General features: G+C 40.4%; 1 protein-coding gene across 1 annotated transcript in view; it reads left to right on the forward strand.

The window, feature by feature from the left end:
- The window catches only part of PGM5 (phosphoglucomutase 5), a 179,386-nt gene that overhangs the window by 32,429 nt on the left and 119,648 nt on the right, over positions 1 to 27,309 (forward strand). The window contains exons 5-6 of the mRNA XM_055350738.2: positions 2,147 to 2,337; positions 2,932 to 3,086. Of these exons, the coding sequence (XP_055206713.1) occupies positions 2,147 to 2,337; positions 2,932 to 3,086 (346 nt within the window). The remainder of the gene's footprint in view (positions 1 to 2,146; positions 2,338 to 2,931; positions 3,087 to 27,309) is intronic.

The raw sequence follows: 27,309 nt of genomic DNA on the forward strand, positions 1-27,309 counted from the left end.
TTTGTAGTCAAACCTCTCCCCTTATCCCCAGCCCCTGGCAACCAGTCATCTGCTTTCTGCCCCCATAGTTTTGCATTTTCCAGAAAGTTATATAAATGGAAGCATACAATATGTCACCTTTTGCTTCAAGCTTCTTTCACTCAGCATAATAATTTTGATATACATTCTTGGTGTTGCATGTATCAGTAGTTGTTCCTTTTACTGCTGAGTACAATTTTATTGTGTTGTCGATATACCACCGTTTGTTTATCCATTCACTGGTTAATGAAAATTAGATTTCTTTTTCTTCTAGTTGTTGGCTATTATAAAGAAAGATACTGTGAACATTCGTGAACAAGTCTGTATATTTTCATTTGTCTTGGGTAAACAGCTAGGAACGGGATTGCTGAGTCATATGATATGTGTATGTTTACCTTGATAAGAAATGGCCAAATCATTTTCCAAAATGCCTGTTCCATTTGCACCACTGGCAATGCATGAGGGCTCCAGTTTATCTGTATCTTCACCAATACTTGGTACTGTCAGTCTTTTCCATTTTAGCCATTCTACTCTATCTTGTTAATCTCTATTAGGATATTACTGATATATTTTAAAAAGTTTTCTTCTCCCTGTATAATTTTTGTTTCCTCCAGGTTTCTCTTTACTTTTTGTTTATTTTCACCTCATCTCAAATACATTCCTCAAAATTTTGGTGATCCTTGGCTTTCTGGCATATTTAAGAATGAGGCACTAAAAATCTGCTGGGAGCTCTGAGCCTGCTGTGGGTCTTCTCCATGGGCCTTACTCTAAGGGCTTCTGGCTAGGCTGTTCTGTTCTTTCTTGTTGGGTGATCATATTCCTCAGGAAAAGAACTTTCAGGTTCTTGCCTTAGCATTATCTGGCCTACAGGGAAGACAGCTTTGCTTTTTTTCCAAATAGTATGAGCAATGTTTCTGGGTTTCAGCCTCATTGCCTGGTTTATACTGTATGTCCATCTTTGAATCAATTGCTCTGGCTAGAAGATGGAGGACGCTGATTGTGCAGACCTAGGTCACCTCCTTAGCCTTGGGGAGGTGGGATTTAGCCATAACCAGACCCCATGAACTGAGATGGGGAAGGGAGTTTTTCTCCAATAGAAATCCCAAATGCTGTATCCAGAGGAAGAGGAAATGTGTGCTGGGCAGGCACAATCAAGAGATGTTCACTGTTGGAGGATTGTGTGTTGTATTGGTGGAAAATAAGTGGAAAGCAATATCTCTCAGATATTTCAGCTAGGAGGATTACATGCTGTTCCACAAATGTGCCTTATGTTCTACCTCAGGCTCTGTTCCCTTGCTCATAATGTTCCTTCGGTTTAGATGGGCTTCCCACTCCAAACCCAAACACTTGCCAACTTTATATTATTCCTTCAAGTTCCACCAGAAATGCTGCTTCTTCCTTGAAGCCTTATGTGTGGTTATTGCTTCTCTGAAGCCATTGGATATAATTATTTCATCAATGTGCATTGTTTAGTCTTACCACTGCAGTCATCCATTTGCAGCTTTGACTCATCCCACTACTAGATTACAAGCCCAGGAATGTAGAAACTATGTGCTTTGCATCCCTTCAATATGATCCCTTCCTTTCCTAGCAGAGCAGCTCCATATTGCATACTCCATAATGTTCATTGAACTGGAAAATACTATTCCTTGGCATGTATTTTGGTAAAATGTGCTTGTTTTTATATGCTTCAGTGGTTTATAGTGTTTAATTATATACTTGGCAGAGTCCAAATGATTGCAGAGACAAAGAACATTGCTAGAGCTCTTTAATGCTTTTGCATATATTCAGCTAAAGCTTTTAATACATGAAAAACAACAGGCAATGAATCATTATTATGTAGCTGATTTCTTTCTGGCAACCTTTTAGAAAAATTTCAGGTGAAAAAATTTATGTAACTAGATGATTGAATACATCTTCTGTATTCCTACCACAGTAACTGGCACATAGTAGATGCTCAATAAATAGTAGTTCAAGCAAATATTGTTCTATATTGTATCTTTAAAACGATTGTAAATTTATATTTTTCTTCTGGGTTATTAAATGGTGTTTCCTGTACTATTCAGAACAAAATACTCTGGGGAGAAGGTTCTGCAAATATTTAATATTGCTGTGTATCTATTTTTAGTTATGGGACCTTATGTGAGAAAAGTTCTGTGTGATGAGCTGGGGGCCCCAGCCAATTCTGCAATAAACTGTGTTCCCCTGGAAGACTTTGGAGGGCAGCACCCTGACCCAAACCTGACATATGCAACGACTCTTCTGGAAGCAATGAAAGGAGGAGAATATGGATTTGGAGCTGCATTTGATGCTGATGGGGTAAGTAGGAAAGCTCTCTGTCTGCTGACCCTTTGATCATATAATGAGCCATGCACTGGAAAGCAGAGAATTAATGAACACATCTGGAGCTAACATGTATGGGGCATGTGTGCCCTAACTGGCTCTGCATCTGCCCTTCTGTTTAATGACTAAGTATTGCAATTAAATAGCGATTACTTTTCTTCGTTCCAGATTTACATTATGGCATACAAAGGTTGTTTATTTAAAAATATATATTATTCAATAAATCTTTATTTATGGCTGGTGTTGTTGAAAGCACCAAGTTAAGAAATCAGCTATTTCTGCAAGAACCAGTATTCTCTATTATGTTTGGGAGAAAGAAAGAGTTAGGTATTTGGGGGCTTCTAAAGCTTGAGCCACATTTCAACAGGTGGAACATATTCCTGGTGTGTCAAGATTCTGGGTCCTTGGTACGCAGAGATTTCGAAGAATGTTTCCCATGTTCTCTTTGGCCTCATTCAAGTTGTTAGATTGTTAAATATAAGATGGCAGTAAAGTGGATTGTGATGATTATGGGAATGGGCTGCTAGCAGATGCTTCTGTCCGATCATTTTTACGCATTCCTTCCTACAGGACCGTTATATGATCCTAGGCCAAAATGGCTTCTTTGTGAGCCCTTCTGACTCCCTGGCCATCATTGCTGCCAACCTCTCTTGCATTCCATATTTCCGTCAGATGGGGGTCCGCGGGTTTGGGAGGAGTATGCCAACCAGCATGGCCCTGGACAGGTAAGCAAGGATGTCACCGTGAAAAACTTTATGGCAGACCTTTGGCGTCGATGTCTCCTTTGTTGGTTGCTGGCGCTTATTCTCCCCTGCTCCATTTGGGAATGCGTTGAAACCATGGGAACACGGTGTAGTGTACTGGGTAGAAGCTGGAGAATCAGGTGGCCTGAGCTTAATTCTTGGTTCTGCCACTTACTAGCTGTGGGAATTTAGACTTATTTAGTCTCTGTGCCTCAGTTTTCTTATCTGTAAAATGTGGATAATAATAGTGGTATCTTTATATGGATTGTCATGAAGTACAAATGAGGTGCTTCATGAAGAACATTTAACATGGTGCCTGGTACATAGTAAATACTACATAAATGTTTAGCAACAGAACTTATTAACCTGGAAGTATGTATGTATAAGTAAGTGAGGGGAAAAAAGCATGGGTTTTGAGGTCAGATTATATTATGTTCAAATGCTAACTTATAGCCTTATTAGCACTGTACAAATAGAAAAATGATACTTCATAGGTTTATTGTAAGAATGAAATGAGACAGTGCATGGAAAATACCCAACAAGAGATTCACTCAGTAGGGCTCTAACTAAACCTATTAGGTTTCATTCTTCTTGCTCTATCCATCCCTCTTGTCTATCACCCTATATTATAAAACATTGAATTTCAGAGTCTGACATTTTCAACCAGCACGTATTATTATAGAAACAGTGTATGTGCCTGGTGGAAAGTTAGAAAACACAAATAAGAGAATGTAAACATCATATCCCCTACCTTGGGTTACCTATGTTAATAGAAAAACTTATATTCCTTACTGTATCTCTTTCTATACATATACATTATACACATATAATTAAAATACATAATATAATATACATAATATATATACACATATAATTTATTTGCCTGTGATAATACCAAAGACATCAAAAAGTATATTGCTTGTAACCTGCTTTTTCTTTTCCATCAACAATTGCCAACTACCAATTAATAAATTTTGGCCGGGCGTGGTGACTCACACCTATAATTCTAGAGCTTTGAGTGGCTGAGGTGGGAGGATCACTTGAGGCCAGGAATTCAAGACCAGCCTGGGCAATAGAGCAAAACCGTGTCTCTACAAAAAATTTTCTTTAATCAACCAGGTGTAGTGGCATGTTCCTGTAGTCCTACACCAAATGTTGATTAGGATAGGAAGCAACCAGAACTTTCATACATTGCAAACAAAAGTGTAGAATGGAAGACAGTTTGGCAGTTTCTTATAAAATGGAGCCTACAGCTGACCAACATTCCATTCCTAAATATTTACCCAAAAATAATGGAGATGTGTCCACAAAAGACCTGTATAATAATATACATAGTTGCATGATTCATAATAGCTAATAACTGGAAACAATACAAATGTCCATCAACAGGAGATTGCAAAAATAAATTGTGATAGATTTATATATTCGTATACTACACAATAACAAGAAGGAATGAAATACTGACACATGCAGTGGGTGTAGATGAATAAAAAAAATTAAATGATAAAAAGCCAGTAACAAACAAATACATAATATATAATTCCATTTCTGTGAAGTTTCAGAACAGGTAAACATATATGTGGCAATAGAAATTATTACAATGTTACTCTATGAGGGGTAGGAAGAAGGCACCGGGAAACATTCTGAGGTGACGGGAATGTTCTGTGTCTTAATCTGGGTGGTGGTTACATGGATGTACACACTTTTCAAAACTCATTGAATTGTACCCATAAGATGCATTTCACTGTATATAAATTTTACCTTATGAATGAATCAACACCATGAAAAAATAGCCACAAAATCCAGAAGATGAGATTCTATGGGACAAATTAGCTAGGTATGATGGCGCATGCCTGTAATCCCAGCTCCTTGGGAGGCTGAGGCAGGAAAATCGCTTGAACCCAGGAGACGGAGGTTGCAGTGAGCCAATACCATGCCATTGCACTCCAGCCTGGGCAACAAGAGAACAAGAGTGAAACTCTGTCTCAAAAAAAAAAAAAATACTGAAGGGCCATAACATGTGGTTCTAAATGAGATACTACATTGGGCAAACCATTCAAAAAAGACATTCTGGAGACACTGAGGGAAAATTTCAGTATGATCTTAGTTTCAGATGACATAAAAATTATTTATTTGTTTATTTTAGAGAAAGGGTCTCACTCTGTTGCCCAGGCTGGAGTGCAGTGGTACGATCATAGGTCACTGTAACCTTCAACTGCTGGGCTTAAGCAATCCTCCCAACTCAGCCTCCTGAGTAGCTAGGACTACACATGCGCCATCATACCCAGTTAATTTTAAAAACATTTTTTGTAGAAATGAGATCTTGCTATGTTGCCTAGGCTGGTCTCAAACTCCTGGCCTCAAGTGATCCCCCTGCTTCAGCCTCCCAAAGTGCTGGGATTATGGGCATGAGCCACTGAACCTGGCTACTTTTAATCTTCTTATTAGTATCTTTTGATGAGCAGAAGTTTTAAATTTTGATGAAGTCTAGTTTATGTTTTCTTATAATTAATGGATTATATGATTATTATATATGTCTTTGTCAACTACAAGAAATTTTTGCTTCCTCCAAGGTCAGAGAGATATTTTCTCTATATTTTCTTCTAGAGTTATTGCAGTTTCAACTTTTACATTTATGTCTAGAATGATTTTGAATTAATTTTTGAGCACGGTATAAGGTAGGGGTCAAGGTTCACTTATTTCCCTTATCCAGTTTTTCCAATCCCATTTTTTAAAAAGAATTTTCTTTTCCCTGAATAGCCTAGGCACCATTATTAAAAATCTGTTGGCCATATATGTGTAGATCTATTTCAGGATTCTCTATTCTATACCACTGATCTATTTGTTGATTCGTATGTAAATATTACACTGAAATTAGGTGAGCTTCCCAACATGTTTTTCTTCTTTGTCAAATTAAAGGGAAATTATATATTCTAGGTCCTCTGCATTTTATTTCATTTTAGAACCAACATCTCAATTTCTACCACAGCCTACTGGGATTTTGATTGGGATTATGTTGAATCTATAGAGCCATTTGGGGAGAATAGTATTTTAATAATCTTGAATCTTCCGATCCATGAATGTGGTATATCTCTCTATTTAGGTTTTCTTTAATTTCTCTTACATGTATTTCATAATTTTTAATGTAGAGATCTTATACAATTTGTGTTAAATTTATTTCTGAGTATTTTCTTTCTTTTGACGCTATTATAAATGTTTTATGAATTTAATTTTCCAGTTATTTGCTGCTGGTGCTTTTTTGTAAATTGACCTTGTATTCTTCACTAGAGGGGAGAAGAATCACCTACCTTTTGGATGCCTCCCACTCTACTTGTCTCCCTGAGGTGATATGGACCTTAAGTCCATGATGGTGAACTAAACTCAGTTTGAAATTCTTGCCTAGCAGCACCAAAGAGTGGTATGTGATTCCATGTTTTCTCCCATTTACCTTTGCCTACACCCTTCCTTTAAAAAAAAAAAAGACTCCGTAGAATTGTAGGGAACAAAGCAAAAATGGCACAATTTCTAGAAATTGAGAACTCAGAGTCATGTAGGATCCTGAGTGATATGTAGGGTATTTAATAATATGGGAGTATATTTAACCCTTCCACTTATACAGAATCTTATAATTTAGAAATAATTTGTAACGTATCATCTCACTTGATCTTTGCAATAATTTTATGAGGTAATTGAGATAGGCATTACTCTCCTCATATTAAAGATGTTGAACCAATGATCAGAGAGCTTAAGTGACTTGTACAAGGTCACACAGTGAATTAGAAATTGACTCAGGATTTGAAACTAGGTCTTCTGATGATAGGGTACTACTGTATCTGCCCAATAACTATAATTGGATCAAAAGGGTCCCTGATAAACCAGTTGAGAATATTGTCCCCTGTGGGCTAGCAAATAACTTTCCAAACCATGGCTAGGGGAGGCTGGTTTTACTCTGACAACAAAAACCATTTGTCCTTGTTTCTTGTGGAAATTTCCCAGTAGTTCTTGATTTCACTTTACCCCTCCTTCTCAATAAATCTCTGTTTCAGTCAGAAACCAGAGGCCTTGCTTAGAAATTTCACAAAGGACCTGTTCTGATATGTAAGTGACCATTTAAAAGGATTATTCATGCTTGCTGGTTGGGAATCAGAATTCTGTGGGGCTCTGATGTGGTGATTTGTTCTGGGTATTTGATCTGTTGTGTAGGTCCCAGGTGGATTCTCATGATGGACACTTTATAAGCTTCTTTCTTCCTAGGTAAAATCAATGCAGCTTCAAAATTTTGACCTTGACAGTGGTTTCCCATATAGCTTATTTTTTTTTAATTAGTAAAATTATAGGAATGTGCCCATAAATGCCAGGCCCTGGAATAATAACAACTGAGGACACAGTTGAGACCCATTAAATGACACACTTGCCTAAACTCCTGGGATTCCAGAATAAGGGGAGGCCTGTACCCTTGAGGCTGACGAATTATTCAGACAAACTTTCATTGTTCACAGATAATTGTGGTTCCCCAAGGGAAGATTTTCAGTGTCTTTAATTTCTACTCTTACAGTGTCACTAAAACAAGGATTCCATTTAGCCCAGAATAATACAGTTTCAGCCTTGAAAATGGCATTCTTTTGGGGCTTTGTCATTCTGAATGTGTCTGATTTGTGGTTGCAGATGAATCTGTGTTGCTGAAACATTTTGGTTCAAATGATTTCAGAAGTAAAACACATTGAAAGTATGTTTGTGGCCCGAGGTCCGTCTCCACCCCGTGTAGAGGTATTAAATAATCCTTTGTGTCATCATCCTTCAACAATATTTATGAAGCACCCATCTGTGCTTGGGGCTGTGCCGAATTCTGTGCAAAACAAGGCAAACACACACAGCCTGAAGCCCTATTCACTAGACATATTTACAGTCTCAAACACGGCTAGCATCCTTGAATACATCCCAAGAAGCCAGATCTAAAAAGTATGTTTTGACTATGAAAAAGGCCATCCAAGGTCCACCACCCATAAACAGGGTGGTGAATGGATTAGTGCTCATCTACCCTCTATTTGCTCTTATGCCACCCCTATGGTTCACCATTTATCCACTCAAGAAACATTTATTAAGGACCTCCTATGTCCTAGACATGGTCCCCATGGCGGTGCTTTCAGTCTAATGGGGAAGACAAAGAATAACAAGTAAGGAAAACATAAAGAAACACAAATTGTAACACAGGCTAGTGGAAATGAACTTGGTGCAGTACTCATTGGTGGGCATCGAGCATCTTGCTTAGATAGGAGATCCAGGGAAGGACTCTTGGAGAAGATTAGGCATAGGACCAAAGATCAGAAACAGGTATCTGGACCTGACTGTGATGCTGGGATTAGAAATGACACCCACACATGTGAAAACACTTATTCCTCAGAAGGTAGTCTACAGCTATTTGTGGCCAATCCCCAATCTAAAATATGTACTATAGCTTTATCTTGAACATACTCAGCTGATCGTTGGAATCCAGACAGTGTTAAGCCTGCAAGTATGCAAGTATCTACTGATCTCTGGTGATCTCGATTCTTACCACGTCCTTTAGATCTGTGCTGTTTCATCTCCCAGATGGGTCATGATGGATGACAGTGGTGGAAGAGATAGTGATGTGAGCTTATATGTAATTACTCAGTCTCCCATACATTGCTTCTGCTATAGAATGATGGGAATTATTTTGCTTTAGCAGATAAATATGTTCAAATGTAACCTGTATTAACATAAAAGAAAAAAAGAAGAAAGCCCTTTATCCTGTAAGTTATTGCCCTGAAACTCTGTATAGCTGATTCAGTTAGGATCAAGGCAGGAAAGAGATGGCACCCTCAAAAAGTCTTACTAAAGAGAATTTAGTAATTGTAACTTAATAACCTGGTCTAAGGAACGGATGAGGTTAAGGAAACCAAAAAACACAAGAAGGAATGGGGAGGTACGTTAGCATCAGCAATAGCAGGAAGCTGTTAACACCCCTAAGACTAAGAAGGGTCCAGGGGAGAGGTCAGGGTGACCACAGCCTAGTGAGGTCTGGAGTTGTGAAAAGTGGGCTGTCAGACAAGAGCTGAACTTGGCAGGGGGGAGAAATGCCCCAACTTGTCTCTTCTCACCCTCCAGCCTCCTGCTGGTGCCTCCTATAACCAAACCGCACTGGAAGCCAGAGGGCAGCCTATGGAGTTCTGCGTCCTGGGGAAGAGAACAGGGCATTTGATGAAGTGGGGACTTCGGGGTAGAAGGGGACAAAAAGCCACCAGCATAAATGGCACAATGGCCCATCTTTTTGCTTATTTCTACTTGCTTATCTCCTAGTCTCATCCTCTTCCCTCTTTTTTGGACCTCAGGCATAGAGAGTCGAGTTAATCATACTCATCATTGAACAATCCTTTAATAATTGGTCTGATTGAAGGCTCATTTCTTATTACTTTAAAAATGATAATGCATATCTTTTCTCTCTGTTTGACTGCCCCACCATAGACAACCACAAAAAATGTGTTTATTCAGTTTTGTGTATATATTTTTTGCATATATTTTTACTTAATATGACTAGTACTATATAAGAGATTGTATTTGATTTCTTACCTTTTTTTCCACTAAAGACCACACTTTAAGATCCTCTTGATGGCTGTACATCCATCTAGGGTGTTGCTTCAAACTGCTGCTTATTTGTCCATGAGTGCATCCTTGATATTTTGCCCTTGATTCCGTCAGCAATGAACACTCAGACTGCTTCTCACTTCCTATCACAGTGAATACTGCTGCACAGGCACCCTGTGGATATGTGTGAGAATCTCTTCAACACGTGTATTCAGAAGCAGAATTATTGGGCCAGAGGGGGTGTCTATACTTAATTTAGTCAATTTTAACCAAATACTGTCAGATTGCACTCCAGAATGCCCATCTCTTGCCTGCTTCTCCAACCAGTCTCTAAGTTCCTGCATCTTCAAATCCAGGCCAACACTTCCTGTTGTCTAACTTTCTAATTTTTATCCAGTAGACTAGATAGAGAGTAACATACCATTGCAATTTTAATTTTTCATGTCTCACCTTACTAATAAGCTTAAGCATCTCTTCATATGCTTGAGAAATTTGGGAGTTTCCTTTTCTATTAATTGCCTATTCCTGTCCTTTGACTTTTTTTTTTTTTCTATTTAGGGTTCTTCTTTTTAGTCTGATGAATTTGCAGAAGTTCCTTGGATGATCTAGATACTAGACCCGTTGTCAGTTTTAGGCACTTCTAATTTTCATCTTTTATCTTTAGACAAAATTTTACTCCTGAGTTCGAGAGCCAAATTGATATCAGTAGACAGATCTGTTATAGACAACTCAAATTTAACATGTATAAATAGCAACTTTTCTAATTTTTCCTGAAAATTGTTTTTCCTGTGTTTAGTCTCTTCATGAGTCACCTATTATCTAAATAATAAACCTTGGAATAATCCCTCATTCTAGATGTACCACTAATCACTGGGTTTTGTTAGAAGGATCCCTTAAGTGTTTTTAAATCATTATTTCTTCTCCATTCCTACTTTTCCTTTTCTACTTTACGTTCTCATTATCTTTTGCTTGGACTATTGTAATAGTCAATAAACTGTTCCCACTTCCTCTAGACTTCCTCTTCTTCATTTCCTCTTCTGTACTGTCCCAAGGGCAGTTGTTCTAAAGCAGAAAGTCGCGCATTTTCTTCCCTTGTTTAAAATGGGTTGGTGGGCTTTGAATGCCTGCAGGAGATTCCATGTCCTGATTATACAACATGCATAATCTCCTGATTATAGAACACGCATAATCTCCTGATTATGAACACTTCACTCCTGCAGACATTCTTATTCTACACTCTAAACATGTCATGCTGCTTAGAGTTCCCCAAATTCGATGCCCTCACATTTCTGTGCCTTTGCATGCACTTCTGTCCCTGAAATGTATTCCCTTTGCCCCACCTCATTCCACTTTGTTCTTCTTTATCTTTTATGGCTTGAGTCAAGCATCCCCTTCTCAGTAAGTCCTTTGATACCACGTTCCCTCCACCCCAACAGATATTTCAAAAAGTTAACTACTATGAGCTATCAACATGCTTCTTTTGACTTTTGTACAAAGAGACATCTGGTGATACTATCTGTTGATTGCAAAGAAAAATATACCCGACTAATAAGAAGAAAATGAATGGTGCATAATGACCCAATCTCCTTTGGATATAATAAAACTATGCCTGATTTGTGGTTTTCATTTACATTTAGGTGAGTTTGTAATGAGTTGGATTTTTAGTAATGATATGTGGGTACTGACGCTCTTAGCAAATACAGCTTAATCAATGTGAGATGAAAGGAAGCAACTGCATTGTAGTTATTTCCTAGTCGATGATGAAAAACTCCCCACAGCCTGAACTTAAGCGCAAGGTTGTTTATTCCTTGCCCTGGCAAATTGAATGAGGACTGGATTCATTACCAAGGCATTTACAAGACGCATAAGGTGGCCTTCCTTTATGGTTTGTGTGTTGACCTACTGGAAAGGATGCTGAGACTGGTTCGAGTCTGTAATTGTGTGTTTCTAAGAGCTGGTGTCTAATGGGAAAGTGATCTCAGGCCTGTAGTTAGTAAAAAGCATTTATGTATTAACTGGCTAGAGTGAGAGGAATAAATTGTTAACACTTAAGACTATAAACTGTAGGAGATTTGGAGATAGTGGCTAAATCCTCTTGGAAATGCTGGATGCACCATCTTTTATTCAGTTTTTCTGAGCCATCTTGGGTTTCTGCTATCTGAGTTAGTCAGAAAAACACTTAGATGAATGTTAAGTAACCCAAGTGCTAAAATATATAATCGTCATCACTCTCCCATGAGAACTGAAAGACGAACCTTTTTTGGAAGTCAGCTCTCTTTTATCTGCTGTATTTGTGAGGACTCTTTGATACTCAGATTCTGTCTCGGGAAGGGCATTGTCATTATTTAGAGTGTCCAGCAGCCTATTTTCAGCCCTCCCACCGATGTGGCCCTTCTTGGTCTAAACAAGTCACTTTGACCAGTGGTGGATGGATCCAATACTGAAAGAAGCTCCTTAGAATCGCCCTGTCTGATTAGGGATTCAAGGCTACTTTAAACTGGGGTTTCAATGCCATCCAGTCTCAGTGCCACCCAGTCTCGAACATGTGCCATGCTGTTGTTCTCCAACGGGAACATTAACTTCATGGCCTGCCTTTGTAATCTCAATTTTGGTCTTCCGAGGCTACATTTGGTTAAATAACCTCTCTCTTTTATTCCTTGTGACTTAAAATATTTATTCAATTTAAAAATCAATCCCATTGATTACTGCAAAGAGGCATGAGGTATATGTTTTGAGCTGATAAAAATGTTCCATATCTTGATTACAGTGGTAGTTACACAGCTATATATATATGTGTGTGTGTGTGTGTGTGTGTGTGTGTGTGTGTGTATATATATTTGTCAAGGCTCATGAAACTGTACACTTAGAAGTGATGAATTTTGGCTGGGCGCGGTGGCTCACACCTGTAATCCCAGCACTTTGGGAGGCTGAGGCAGGAGGATCACTTGAGGTCAGGAGTTCAAGACCAGCCTGGCTAACATGGCGAAGCCCCTGTCTCTACTAAAAATGCAAAAATTAGCTGGGTGTGGTGGCGCAGGCTTGTAATCCCAGCTACTTGGGAGGCTGAGACATGAGAATCACTTAAACCTGGGAGGCAGAGCTTGCAGTGAGCTGAGATCCTGCCACTGCACTCCAGCCTGGGCGACAGAGTGAGACTGCTTCTCAAAAAAAAAACAAGAAGTAATGAATTTTATTTTATATAAACTATACCTTGATAAAGGTGATAAAAATAATCAAACTCTATTTAAAAATAAAACAAAGCATCTCTCTTGGAACTTCTTTTCTGACTAGGGGCAAGAATCATTGCTCTCTTTGAATGACTCTAGTTCCCAGCGTAGAGGTTTGTATTTACTAGACCACCAATAAACATTGGTTAGGTTCAGGTGAGTTGAATTGTCTCTGGAATCACTGTTTACTGCTTTCCTTTTTGTTTGAACCAGGACATAAATATATGGCCTGCAATCTTGTCTTTGGAAAAGACATAACTTACAGAGTTGGAGGTTCTCAGATATCAGTCATTAGTCAAATTTATTGGTGTTATAAAAGATATAAGGAAGGTAGTTTAGCCCGGCCTAACTCTCAATCATATGCTTTGTCAAGCCACCAGAGAAGTTTGGTGCTTGACAACGTTTTAAAATGAAGGAGGATAATGTTAAGTCATCTTAGGCCTGAAGGTACTTCTGGAGTGGAAGAGCATTGCAGTTCTTGCGTGTGCTTTATATTTCAAAATGTATTTTGTAGCTCTCCCCACCAAAAAAGTTTTAAAATGGATTTCAGCTTCAACTTTCTAGGGTAGTGTTGAGCTGGGTCTATTGAAATACAGCTTAAATGCTTGCTAAATATCACTGATTTCACTTTACCTGTCATGCTGAGGGAAAGATAGTATCTAAGATAGATGTGCAGGGTGAATCAAGATGCTGCCTGAAAGTTTTGTGTGCTCAGGAAAGCATTTTTATTTACAAGTGAACTCTATTACAGCAGAGATCCCCAACCCCAGGCCACATAGCAGGTGAGTGAGCATTACTGCATGAGTGCCACCTCCTGTCAGATCGGTGGCAGCATTAGATTCTCATAGGAGAGCAAATCCTACTGTGAACTGTGCATGTGAGGAGTCTAGGTTGCATGCTCCTTATTGAGAATCTAATGCCTGATGATCTGTCACTGTCTCCCATCATCTCCAGATGGGAACCATCTAGTTTCAGGAAAACAAGCTCAGGGCTCCCACTGATTCTACATTATGGTGTGTTGTATAATTATTTCAGTATATATTACAACGTAATAATAATAGAAATAAAGTGCACAATAAATGGAATGTTCTCGAATCATCCCCAAATCATCCCCCTCCCCCAGTCTGTGGAAAAATTGTCTTCCACGAAACCGGTCCCTGGTGCCAAAAAGGTTGGGGACCACTATGTTATATAGTATGTTGTTTGATTGTCATACAAACCTTCAGAAGTATTTGAGGCAGGCACTATTACTGACATTGTATTTACAGAAAAATATGATGATGAGACGTTAAGTAATTGCCCAAGGTCACACAGAATAAATTAGTCAATATTGGTACCAGATTATCTGGCTCAAGCCTCACTATTCCTTATTTGTGAGGGCAGGAAAAGTTCTGATTATACTCCCAGTGAAAGTCATTTGTGTGGGTTGGTGTGGGGGTAGGGGTGGGGGTAGGGAGAGAGACCTGTATTACCCCCAAGGTGGTAGATGACATCAGATAAGCAGAATTAATTTCAACCCAATACGTCTGTAATTTTGACGTTGAACATCACTACTGTTTAGTAAAACTCTGAAAGAAGCAGTCCTGGCTTTAACTTAAGACTTCCAGGAAAATGTTGACCGTAGTTCAAGGTAAGGTTGGAAATTTACATCTTTGCCTCAGGATCTGCTTGAAGATAATCAGCAGCAGCTGCACTAAAAAATATTTATTAGGCTTCAGCAGCTTTTCTCCCTTATATTCTGGGTAAAGTGGGTTAAGCAGGTATGATTCCTTCTAGAGGTTGTTTTGTTTTGTTTTGGAGATGAAGTCTTGCTGTGTTGCCCAGGCTGGAGTGCAGTGGTGCAGTCTCGGCTCACTGCAACCTCTGCCTCCTGGGTTCAAGCAATTCTCATGCCTCAGCCTCCCTAGTAGCTGGGATTACAGGCATGTGACACAATGCCTGGCTAATTTTTTTGTATTTTTACTACAGACAGGGTTTTGCCATGTTGGCCAGGCTGGTTTTTAACTCCTGGCCTCAAGTGATCCACCCACCTTGGCCTCCCAAAGTGCTGGGATTAGAGGTGTGAGCTACTGTGCCCAGCCTAAGTTTTAAATCTGAGATAGACAACACTGATGACCAGAAACATAAAAGATATCGATTAAGTACAATGAGATCCTCTAGTAAACAATGTGTTAGCAGTTGGATATGAGATGCCCAAGCCTAGGAAAAAATGAAAACAAATCTTGTCAGCCCTGTCTATATGCCCTACACAGGTGAGGGTGGAATCCAGACCTGGGAATCCAGTCATCTCATCTCTGATCAGGTTGCTGCCTAACAATTAAATTTGTCATTTGGAGTTCCAAGTTCTTTTAGAGTCCCTGATGGCATTGGTGGTTTATATTCTGGCATGAGGGAAAACTCCTTGTAAGTTGATGCCTGTATTTAAGAATGCAAGATCCACCAGGACTCACAGAGAGATCATATCACTTGGGATCTTTGTGCAGCAAATTAGAGAAAACTAGCTGAAATGGGGCCTAAATAGCAAAAGGAATGTGTTGGCCCACATAACTGAAGTAGATTGGCCTCAAGTGAACTGTGATCCAGCAGCTCACATGATACTACCATTTGACCTGGTATTCCCTCTTGTCTGCTTTGCCTTAGATGGTATCACTCTTATCCCTAGGCTCTGAGCCTCTGACTCTCTGGTCCAGGTAGCAAGTGTCTGCAGGATTTCTAGACCCCATGCTCTTACACCAGCTTGTCTATGAAGATGGAAGACAAAGCTTTTCTTTCCAAGGAGAAACTGAAAACATCAACTCAAGTCTTGACTTTGGTTGGGGTTTGTACTTTCTCTGACTCATTGATTCTCTGGGGCTATAGACGATGGGATAGTCTTAAGCCTCCTTCCCCTCATTAGGTAGAGCTAGGAGGAGGGTCATTCCTTCCCAAACTAAATGACTAAGAATGGATACATTTGTCCTCCAAAGCAAGATCTTTCTTTTTTCCTTCCAGAAAGAGTAACTGCAGTAATTAGGACCCAATTGATGGCAAAGGGGTATGATCTAGGTGAGTCCATTGGGGTGCAGTTCTGGAGGGGGAATTCAGGACCTTCTTCTTACCTCCTCCTACCCCTGCAAATACTCTGAGACTCACTAATAACTGACAGTGGTATTCAAATTGGAACAGTGGTTCTTGCCTCTGACCTTTGCATGTGCTCAAGTAGTCATCTGTCCTTCTTTCTCATCCTCTCCTCTTCATCCCTTTCTTCCTTCTTCCCACCCTTTCCCTCCATCTCTATTCCTCCCTCCTTCCCTTCGCTTCTCCTTCCCTTCTCCTTCCCTTCTCCCTCCTTCCTTCCTTCCTTCTTTTCTTATCTTCCCTTCCTCCCCACCTTGCCTACCTCTCACATTTCCATTTTCCAAAAAACCTCTTTTAGCCCCTTTTGTGTGCCAAGCACACTGCATGGTACTGGATATTCCTGATGGAGCTCATCTTCCCTTCCATGTTCCCTTTTCCTTTAGCAAACTTCACTGCCAACAAAATGTGTTAATATTCTCTGTGTAAGGTGTTCTGCTAGATTCAGGGAGGTCCGTGGCTTCAGCGTGAATCTCAAGGATAGAGCTGGGGAGTGTTTTTAAATCATGATGACATAGTTCATAAAGATTGTCTCACACAGATTCTACTACCTATATTTTGGGGTGGGAGGGAGAGACAGGGAATGTAGTTTAAGAAAAGCAAGCATTTATGTCTGCCAGTGTACTCAAATGAGCTCATGTACGAAGTGGGACATGGAACTTGCTGACCTTTATTGGCCTCTGCATTCAGACTACCTGGGGTTGAATTCTAACTCCTCTGCCTTCTGACTTTATGACCTTGGGCTGTTTACCTAACTTCTCAGGGTGTCTTAGTCTATTTTTGGTTTCTTATAACAGAATACCTGAAACTTGGTAATTTTTTTTTTTTTTGAGACGGAGTCTCGCTCTGTCGCCCAGGCTGGAGTGCAGTGGTGCAATCTCGGCTCACTGCAAGCTCCGCCTCCCGGGTTCACGCCATTCTCCTGCCTCAGCCTCCCGAGTAGCTGGGACTACAGGCGCCCGCCACTGCGCCCGGCTAATTTTTTGTATTTTTAGTAGAGATGGGGTTTCACCGTGGTCTCGATCTCCTGACCTCGTGATCCGCCCACCTCGGCCTCCCAAAGTGCTGGGATTACAGGCGTGAGCCACCGCGCCCAGCTGAAACTTGGTAATTTATGAAGAAAAGGAATTCATTTCTTACAGTTATGGAGGCTGAGAAGTCCAAAGTCCAGGGGCATAACAGGTGAGAGCCTTCTTGCTGGCAAGGACTCTGCAGAGTCCCAAAGTAGCACAGGAGGTGAGGGGGCTGAGCATGCTAGCTCAGGTCTCTCTTCCTCCTCTTATAAAGCCACCAGACCCACTCGCATGGTAACTCATTAATCCACTAATCCATGAATGAGTTAATCCATTCATGAGGTCAGAGTCCTCATGACCCAATCCCTTCTTAAAGCCCCCACCTCTCGATACTGCCACACTAGGGATGAAGTTTCAACAGAAATTTTGAAGGGGATGAACATTCAAACCATAGCACGGGGTCTCGTACTGAGGATTAAATTAGGTTATATATATATATAGTGCTTAGAGCAGTGCCAGTCCACAGTATGCGTTCAATGAAGTTAGCTATTATTGTCATGGCGATGGGGCTTTATGGATAAGAGAGTGAAGCATAGGCAGTGGATTCTCATGAGTAGTTTCCCATGCTTCCACATTAAGGACTAAATGTTGGCCAGTGGCTGTGCTCAGGCCCCGTCTTCCACATGTGGATGCTAGTGAGGCAGGGGTGCTTTCTTGCTGTGTATATTCACATTTCAGAGTCCATCAGAGCTTCCAGAGGACTCTGCTGTGTGAACCTCACATATCTCTATTTTATAGTTTTTCAGATTACTTTGTAAATAATTATTGTTAATTTTCTTTAGCTTTTTAAAAATATGTATTAATATATTGAGCCTTTCAGTTAGTGACCTAGGAATAGACCTATGTTTTTTTGGGGTGGGGAAGGGGTCTGTCTGTTGCCTAGGCTGGAGGGCAGTGGCACAATCACAGCTCACTACAATGAACTTCCAGGCTCAAGTGATCCTCCCACCTCAGCCTCCCAAGTAGCTGGGAACACAGACATGCACCACCCTACCTGGCTAATTTTTTATTTTTATTTTTTGTAGAGACAAGGTCTCACTACGCTGCCTAGGCTGGTCTCAAACTCCTGGACTCAAGCAATCCTCCTGCCTCGGCCTCTCAAAGTGCTGGGATTATAGGTGTGAGCCACCATGCCCAGCCCCTATTGCCTTTTGATCCGTACTTTTTGATTAATATCCTCTAAAACACATGAAAATTCATTGTTCCCTCTGTTAGGTGCTTCCATAGAACACATATAGGACCCTAGAAGTCCCATCTCTTTAGAAAAATTATCTTTCTGGGAAAATACAGAGTTTCTTTTATAACACATCTGTGTCTCTGTATGCTGGCCAAAAGCCTCAAACCCCCAAACAGACCTGAAATGTTTATCCCTACCACTACTTCTGATAATAGGGGTTTGACTTTGTATTGCCCACACATCCCATTAAAACATAGAATGTGATTTGTGTGCATATTGTGAGCATTTGTTCATTTTATAACCTGTTTAGTAGTTCAGCCAAAAGCAACAAAAGTGAAATAAGAGAAACATCCTGAGCAAAAGAATTGCTCTTTGATATACCTGTGCACTGGCATGAGAGGACAGAGGAGAGATTTGTGAAAGTGGACTCCTTTGTTACTAATATAACACTGGCTACTTTCTTTAACAATTAACATCTCAACCCCAATTTATAATTATTATGGCTGTTTTTTTGCTTTCATAATGACTTCAGAAAAATTCATAACATCGTCTGGAGTCCCTTTATCTGCAAAGCCATTAGTCAATGTCACTGGTACCCTAGGGAGAGACTTGGGAAGTGAAAGGTGGACATTTCCCCCCAGATGGGGTTTGTTTACATGACTCTTATCAAATCAGGTGGGTGTTAGGAGCATGAGAAATGTGAGCGTGAAGAAATGTGAAATGTGAGATTTGGATAAGGTCGTTTGGATTTAAAGAGGAAATTTCCATCAAGGGCCAACTCCTAGAGGAGATCACAGAGCAGAGGCTGGGGTGTGGCTGCAGGTAGGCATGCCATTGAGCCAAGGTGGGCTGACTCGAGGAAGAGCTCAAGCAGATGCTTTAGAACATAGCGTAAATGTCTTCTTTTGAGAAGTGTCTGTTCATGTCCTTCGCCCACTTTTTGATGGGGTTGTTTGTTTTTTTCTTGTAAATTTGTTTGAGTTCATTGTAGATTCTGGATATTAGCCCTTTGTCAGATGAGTAGGTTGCGAAAATTTTCTCCCATTTTGTAGGTTGCCTGTTCACTCTGATGGTAGTTTCTTTTGCTGTGCAGAAGCTCTTTAGTTTAATTAGATCCCATTTGTCAATTTTGTCTTTTGTTGCCATTGCTTTTGGTGTTTTAGACATGAAGTCCTTGCCCATGCCTATATCCTGAATGGTAATGCCTAGGTTTTCTTCTAGGGTTTTTATGGTTTTAGGTCGAACGTTAAAGTCTTTAATCCATCTTGAATTGATTTTTGTATAAGGTGTAAGGAAGGGATCCAGTTTCAGCTTTCTCCATATGGCTAGCCAGTTTTCCCAGCACCATTTATTAAATAGGGAATCCTTTCCCCATTGCTTGTTTTTCTCAGGTTTGTCAAAGATCAGATAGTTGTAGATATGCGGCGTTATTTCTGAGGGCTCTGTTCTGTTCCATTGATCTATATCTCTGTTTTGGTACCAGTACCATGCTGTTTCGGTTACTGTAGCCTTGTAGTATAGTTTGAAGTCAGGTAGTGTGATGCCTCCAGCTTTGTTCTTTTGGCTTAGGATTGACTTGGCGATGCGGGCTCTTTTTTAGTTCCATATGAACTTTAAAGTAGACATTTATGCAGCCAAAAAACACATGAAAAAATGCTCATCATCACTGGCCATCAGAGAAATGCAAATCAAAACCGCAATGAGATACCATCTCACACCAGTTAGAATGGCAATCATTCAAAAGTCAGGAAACAACAGGTGCTGGAGAGGATGTGGAGAAATAGGAACACTTTTACACTGTTGGTGGGACTGTAAACTAGTTAAACCATTGTGGAAGTCAGTGTGGCGATTCCTCAGGGATCTAGAACTAGAAATACCATTTGACCCAGCCATCCCATTACTGGGTATATACCCAAAGGACTATAAATCATGCTGCTATAAAGACACATGCACACGTATGTTTATTGCGGCATTATTCACAATAGCAAAGACTTGGAACCAACCCAAATGTCCAACAATGATAGACTGGATTAAGAAAATGTGGCACATATACACCATGGAATACTATGCAGCCATAAAAAATGATGAGTTCATGTCCTTTGTAGGGACATGGATGAAATTGGAAATCATCATTCTCAGTAAACTATCGCAAGAACAAAAAACCAAACACCGCATATTCTCACTCATAGGTGGGAATTGAACAATGAGATCACATGGACACAGGAAGGGGAATATCACACTCTGGGGACTGTTGTGGGGTGGGGGGAGGGGGGAGGGATAGCATTGGGAGATATACCTAATGCTAGATGACGAGTTAGTGGGTGCAGCGCACCAGCATGGCACATGTATACATATGTAACTAACCTGCACAATGTGCACATGTACCCTAAAACTTAAGGTATAATAATAAAAAAAAAAGAACAAAGCAAAAAAATGTGAGTGTGTGACTGAGGTGGTACATCTGACTTCGCCACTGATTCTCATCACTTCTAAGGGCCTCGCTTTCCCCATCTAGAAGGGCTAGGATAGTGGCTGTTCTGCAAAGAGCCCCCGGGGCCACATTGCGTCTAGCTCATAGCTCTGCCTCCCTAGTAGGATGCAGCCCTTGTCCTCAGGGTTCCAGGCAGTGGGATCTCCGGCCACCATGCCCATATTTAGGCAGCAACTAGAGAGAGGATGAAGAAGAAGGGCAAAGGACTACACTATCTTTTAAGGAGATTCATGGAAGTGGATAGTTGACACTTTTGCATATATCCTATCGGCCAGGACTTAGTGATGTGGCCACACATAGCTCCAAGGGAAGTTGAGAAATGGAGTCTTCATTCTGAATGGCCACGAGCATGGCTAAAAATGAGGGGTTGTCTTATTAAGATAGAAGGGGATGAGAGTTATAGAGGGACAACTAGCTGTCTGTACTGTGGGTTTAGATGATGTCCTAAACATTCAGTGTAGAATATTGCAGTCTTCGAAGATGTAAAATATCTTTAATATTTGATTGCTAATTTTTTTCTTTAGACTAAAGAATTTAGGATGCTGACATAAACTATGATGATGATATTTTTGATGATGGTGATGAGGATAATGATGATGAGGAGGAGGAGGAGAGGAGGAATATCTACCAGAGAAAATACTTCAGGGTGTAGGATATGACAATTTACAACCCAATGAGAAAAGTATTTTTCCCATTTTACAAATAAGTAAATTGATGCTCAGAGTGGGCACACCTCTGAGGCCAAACCAGGTCTTACCTATGGAGTCATGATATAGCCACAAAGATTGGGAACAAGGTTTTTGGGAAGCAATGTGGCTCTCTGTTGCAAGTAACAAAAACTGAATTCCAAATGACATAAACAACAAGGAAAAAGTTACATCTCGTATTAAAATGTCTAGAAAGGGCAGCAGCAGAGGTGGGTAATTCATTGCCTCAGCAATGTCTTCAAGGAACCAGGTTCTGTCATTCTCAGGATGTGGTCTTTGACCTTGATGAGATTTCTTCATGGAAAGGCCCCAGCAGTGCGAGCTATTACCCTCACATACAATGTGGTCTTATGGCAGAAAAGAGACTGCCTACTGTTTATGTGTCTTTTTAAAGTCAGGGAAACTTTTCCAGAAGTCCTCCTGTGCCATATTTGTCCTATTTTGTGTAAATTCATCTTTGCTGAGGACTAGGTACCTGAATAAAGTCATGATTCTCTTAATATGAAAAGCAGTGGGAATGATTTTGTGTGGGCAACTGTCAACACCTCTAATTCATTCATATGTTATTTGCCCATTAGCTGGGTATGCCTGTAGTCCCAACTACCCCAGAGGCTGAGGCTGGAGGATTGCTTGAGCCCAGGAGTTCAAGACCACCCTGGGCAACATAGAGACATACAGAGATCCTATCTCTTTAAAAAGTGTATATAAATATATATATAAAAAATATACACACATATATATACACACATATATGTAGTGTGTGTATGTATTAAATATATAATATGTGTATGTGCATATATATATATATATATATATGATTTTCCCAATATTTAAGGACAATCTAGAATTCTAGAATTATGGATATTTCCCTGAAAATGTCATTACTTTTCGATGTCACTTGCTTATTACAACTTACTCACTTGCTTATCAATAAACATTTATTGAAAACCTTCTCTGGGTCAGATAGCGTATGAATAATGAAATTCATGCTTATTGTCAAAAAACATTGTATGATTTAGTGACAGAGTCAGATATCCTCAGCAACATTTACAAAACAATGCATGGAATGCCACAATAGAGGCAATGAGGATGCTTAGAGGAAACCACTTATGTTGGCCTGGGGAATCGGAACCTGTGGCTGTAATAAAGTTTTCTTCGCTTAGATTATGAATGTTGCTCATGGGGAGCACTTAAATGAGCTCCCTGAGAACAGGGACCACAACTTCTTTGTTTTTATTTTTTAGTCTGAGTGTAGTGCTTTGACTATAGTAGTTGATCAATGTGGTGAGCAGAAAAGGTAGCTTCCCTACGTTACAGCTAGTAGTGGTGTTTGCTGGACTTCAGAAGGTCTTTGTAAATTCAAAGCCCAGGCTCTCTAACACCATACATAGCACTTTGTTACTCACAATGAATGGTTTGCTACAGAATGCTTTCTCTTTTCTAATCTGCTTCTTGTCTGATTGTCATGCAAACTTGAATGGGATAATAAATGTAAAGTAATTAGCATAGAAGAAGCACTCAGTGACTATTACCTGCTATTATTACTTTATAATGTAGTCTGCATTATTTTTTTCCTTTATTTAAATCTTCAACTTTGCTGAATTGCTTGTTGAAGAAAATGCTGTCTCTAAACATAACATTACTGGCAGCTGGAAGTGAAACTTACACATTATGCTTCATGGTATCTGAGAGTCATGAAGTTTACAAAGACATTTCTGGTCTTATTCTGATAAATATCACATGCTAGTATTTCCTACATTCCCATTTACTCAGTGTTCCCTACTTCCTAAAGGAGGGAAAAGCGCCGTCGAACAGTTGTCAAATTTTCTTCACAAGCAGCTTGGTTTTCCTTAATGGATGAAATCACCCTTCGTTGATGGATCCATTTGCACAGGAATTTCTAGATCATCTCAGGGCTCACACTCTGGGTCCCACCTCCTGCTCTGCTACAAACGGTTAAGTATCTTTATGCATCAGTATCCAGCTGGCCATAGCGGCCCTGTGTCAGAAATTATATTTCCTCTAATTGGCTAAAGGGACCATTTTCTTAATAGTTTCTTTCTTTTATAGGGCCATGTGCTATATTCCATTTATATACACATTCTGGAACACAGTATTCCAGAGCATGTTAATTGTTCAGAGATAATGGACCTAACAAATAGAATAGTGCGGTTAAGGAGAAATCCAGTTGCATGGAGGTCCTTGGTCTTTTGTGTGGCTTGAAGAGGTTGAGGATGCTGATGTGTTCTTTGGGAAGAGATTCACAGTTGACAGGAAATATCTGCTTTAATTTGCTCCAACATCAACAAGATCGATGTGGTAGGAAACCTGTTGTTACTGTGTGAGTTCCATTTATCAAGGCAGGGCTTGGCCCGAAATCAGGGCTATTTGGACAGGTACCACAATGGGTCAAAATATGGACATAACAAAGCAGCATTACTTGAGAGTATCGCGTGGCTGTTTCTCTATTTAAAGGGAGTCATGTTCCTTCTATACCTGTCTGGCTATCTTCATTTCTTTCTATGTCTTTCTCGTTATGTTTTTCTTTCTCAGCACATTTCCATTCAGGGCCTCAATTACGAGTGTAACAGTTCTCACCCTAAATTCTGCCTCAATATCCTCTCTCCTGGGTAAGAAAGGCTCCCAGTGATGGCAGCTCTCAATGGAGGGGGATTCTCCCCAAGGGTTTCCCAAATATTTTCAGAAACAGCTATGCAAACATACAGACTCACACACGCTAGTACTCACCAAACCTTGGAGATTATCCACTACCCCTAAGGTATACCTGCCTCTTCTGGCTAACCTTCAGAATCGCTTACCTAGAATTAATTAAAGATGCTCTAACCTTCAGGAAAACTGCCTTGGTTTTCATTATTTGGAAAAGTAAAGTTTGTATCTGACACTTAAAATATGCCTCTGGAGAACTCAAAGAATTCAAAGCATTCTTATATCAGTGCATCTGTGATACTAATCTTTTAGAAAATTATTACACTGCTAATAAAATGTGAAGTGTGGATTCATGCCACTGAGCTCAGGTTATTGCCTCCACTATTTTTGAAATGCTAGTGCCCATGATGTCCTGATGCAGGAACTCATCTCTTAACAAAACAACACAGCCATATACAGAAAAAATAAGGTCCTTTTTCACCCATTCTGGTGTAGGGTAGATCAATCAATTAAAAGAAATTGCAAAGGCTGTATGCTATGGTTTGGGTGTTTGTCCTCTCCAAACCTCATGTTGAAATATGATTCCCAGTATTGAAGGTGGGGCCTAATGGGAGGTGTTTGGATCATGAGGACAGATCCCTCATGAATAAATTAATTTTGTCTCTTGGAGGTGAGTTCTTACTCAGTTCCCATGAGAGCTGGTTGTCACAAAGAGCTGGTATCTCCCCATCTTCTTGCTTCCTCTCTCTCCATGTGATCTCTGCACATGCCAGCTCTCCTTCACCTTCTACCATGAGTGGACACAGCCTGAGGGCCTCACCAGAAGCTGAGCAGATGCTGGCACCAGGCTTCCCGTATAGCCCGCAGAACCATGAGCTAAATAGACCTCTTTTCTTAATAAATTACCCAGCCTCAGGTATTCCTTTATAGCCACACAAAATGGACTAAGACACCCTATCACTGGAGTCCACTCAGACTACCAGGTGAGGTAAATCCAGGAGCTTCCAGGTTCTTTGTTCTTGATTCTGGCAATGGGTCCAAATAAAAGACAATGAAAGGATATGCTATTGGCTACTTTGTCATTTCGTCTTCCTGCTTCCTACCTAATGACCTGAATGCACATGTGCTCCCGCTGTCAGTCTCCCCACTGTGAACAACTCTCCTTTCTCTTTACGAACCTCCTCTGCCCTGGGCAGGCTGGTGACCACACTGCTCTGGGCCAGATACTGTGCCCAGTACAGAGAGGAGGTGCACGAGGAAATGATAAGGCACATCTCTGCTTTGGAGAATCTCATTGCCCAAGAAGACATATAGACAAGTAAACCAGTTACAGAAATAATGGTTAAGGTACACTGGTGGTACGAAGAAGGGACGAATCAGTTTTGCCTAAGATTGGAGGATGCTGGGCAAAAAAGGCTTCAGAGAAGAGGAGGTATTTGGAGAGTGCATTGAAGGTTGAATAGAAGGTTTAGAGAATCAGAATTTGCCTAGTGTACAGAAAGAAAAATTGAAAGGCAGTGGACGGCCATCAGTAGAAGGGTGTGATGCACAAGTTATTGAGGTACATGAAGAGACTGACAGTCATGATCATTACGAAGCATTAGTTGAAGGGTCACAGAGGTACGCATAAGTATACCAATGGTAATGCTGCTGGAAGAGTAGCCAGGGGACTGGAGAAAAGAAGGCACCATGTTATGTGCTGGGACCTCATTCATTCTTCATGTCATAAGGAGCCAATTCTTCTCTGGACTTTTCCACATTCCATGCAAAGTCTGTCTGGCTTCCTGTCCATTTACTTTCTGGTCATTCAAGGCCTACCACTGTCCGGTGTCCAGTTGCTCCTCACAAGCAGATGGAAAACCTGGGCCAGGTCAAAGTCTGAAGACCTAGAGAACTGGGCAGAGCTCTGGGCAGTGTGGGATCTGCTCACACCTCTCAGAGAGAGGAACTGAGGTGGTTGTTCTGAGAGGCAGTGAGCAGGGAGACCCCGAAGCCAAAGGCTGGCAGGATCCAGCAGGGCAGAGGCCAGCAGGGGAATTCAGGGAAGAGCCTCAGGGCTGACAATGGGGACACCTGACTACAGTCAAGGGGATTCAAAGCACAGCCTGGAACCTGGAGGAATCCCCTGGAACATGGACACAGAAATGCGGACAGCTGAAGCCATGACCTTGACCACAGGTAGGGAGCTTGCAGTTAGGGACAGGAGCCAACTTTACTTAGACATAACTCAAATTCATTTCATTTCTGAAGGAAATGAAATTTCCTTCATTTTCACCTGGTTGGAATTTATTGCTCTCTCCTTAATGGTGCATAGCACCTTGTTTATTTATGCTTTGAGTAATTGTAATATGCCTTGTTTGATAGTATTTTTATACATTTCTACTTCAACTCTTGATTATAAATTTGTTAAGTCAGGGAATATCTATCTATCTATCTATCTATCTATCTATCTATCTATATATCTATCTATCTGTCTATCTGTCTGTCTATCTTATCTATCATCTACACACACTAATGGTATTTTAGCTATAGCATGCATAAATACATAGGTACATTTTGTTGAATTGAAATTAATTGAATTAATCCCATCCTCTTTCAGAATAGAAATTATGTTTTCTGGGAGCTAGAAACTATTGTGAGAGATGTTAGTATTGTTGAAATTTAAAAGGGGCTGTCCAGTTCAGTTGTGGCCTGGTGTGTACTGAATGACATCCAAATTCTAAGTAAGTGGAATTGCTATCAGATCTGAAATAAATTAGCCATGCTCGTGAGAAGATGTAGAGTGAGGAATTCCTTCCACAAATGCTCTGCTTATCTGATTATTGGTTAGCCAGTGATTTCCTGTCATCCACAAAAAAAGATGAAATAGTAAGAGAAAAGTAAATACTAGGTGAAGTGCTTTGAGCCAAAGGGAGTCCGTATAAGAAGTGATGGATGGCTCTGTTGGGATCCCGGCAGTAGTGCATGATGATGTTGTTGTATAAATACGTCAGCTCCTTTAACCCTCGGGGGACCCTGAAGCATGTGTTTTTCATGGGCCCCTAGCGTGCTCATGTGGGATTAAGTTTCAGTTGCCTACTGTGGTGATTGGCTTGAGAAGCCTATCTTTATTAATTTTCTTCTCTTCCTTGTCTTATTTCTCTTCT

This window comes from Gorilla gorilla, chromosome 13 (genome assembly GCF_029281585.2).
Source record: "Gorilla gorilla gorilla isolate KB3781 chromosome 13, NHGRI_mGorGor1-v2.1_pri, whole genome shotgun sequence".
NCBI lineage: Eukaryota > Metazoa > Chordata > Mammalia > Primates > Hominidae > Gorilla > Gorilla gorilla.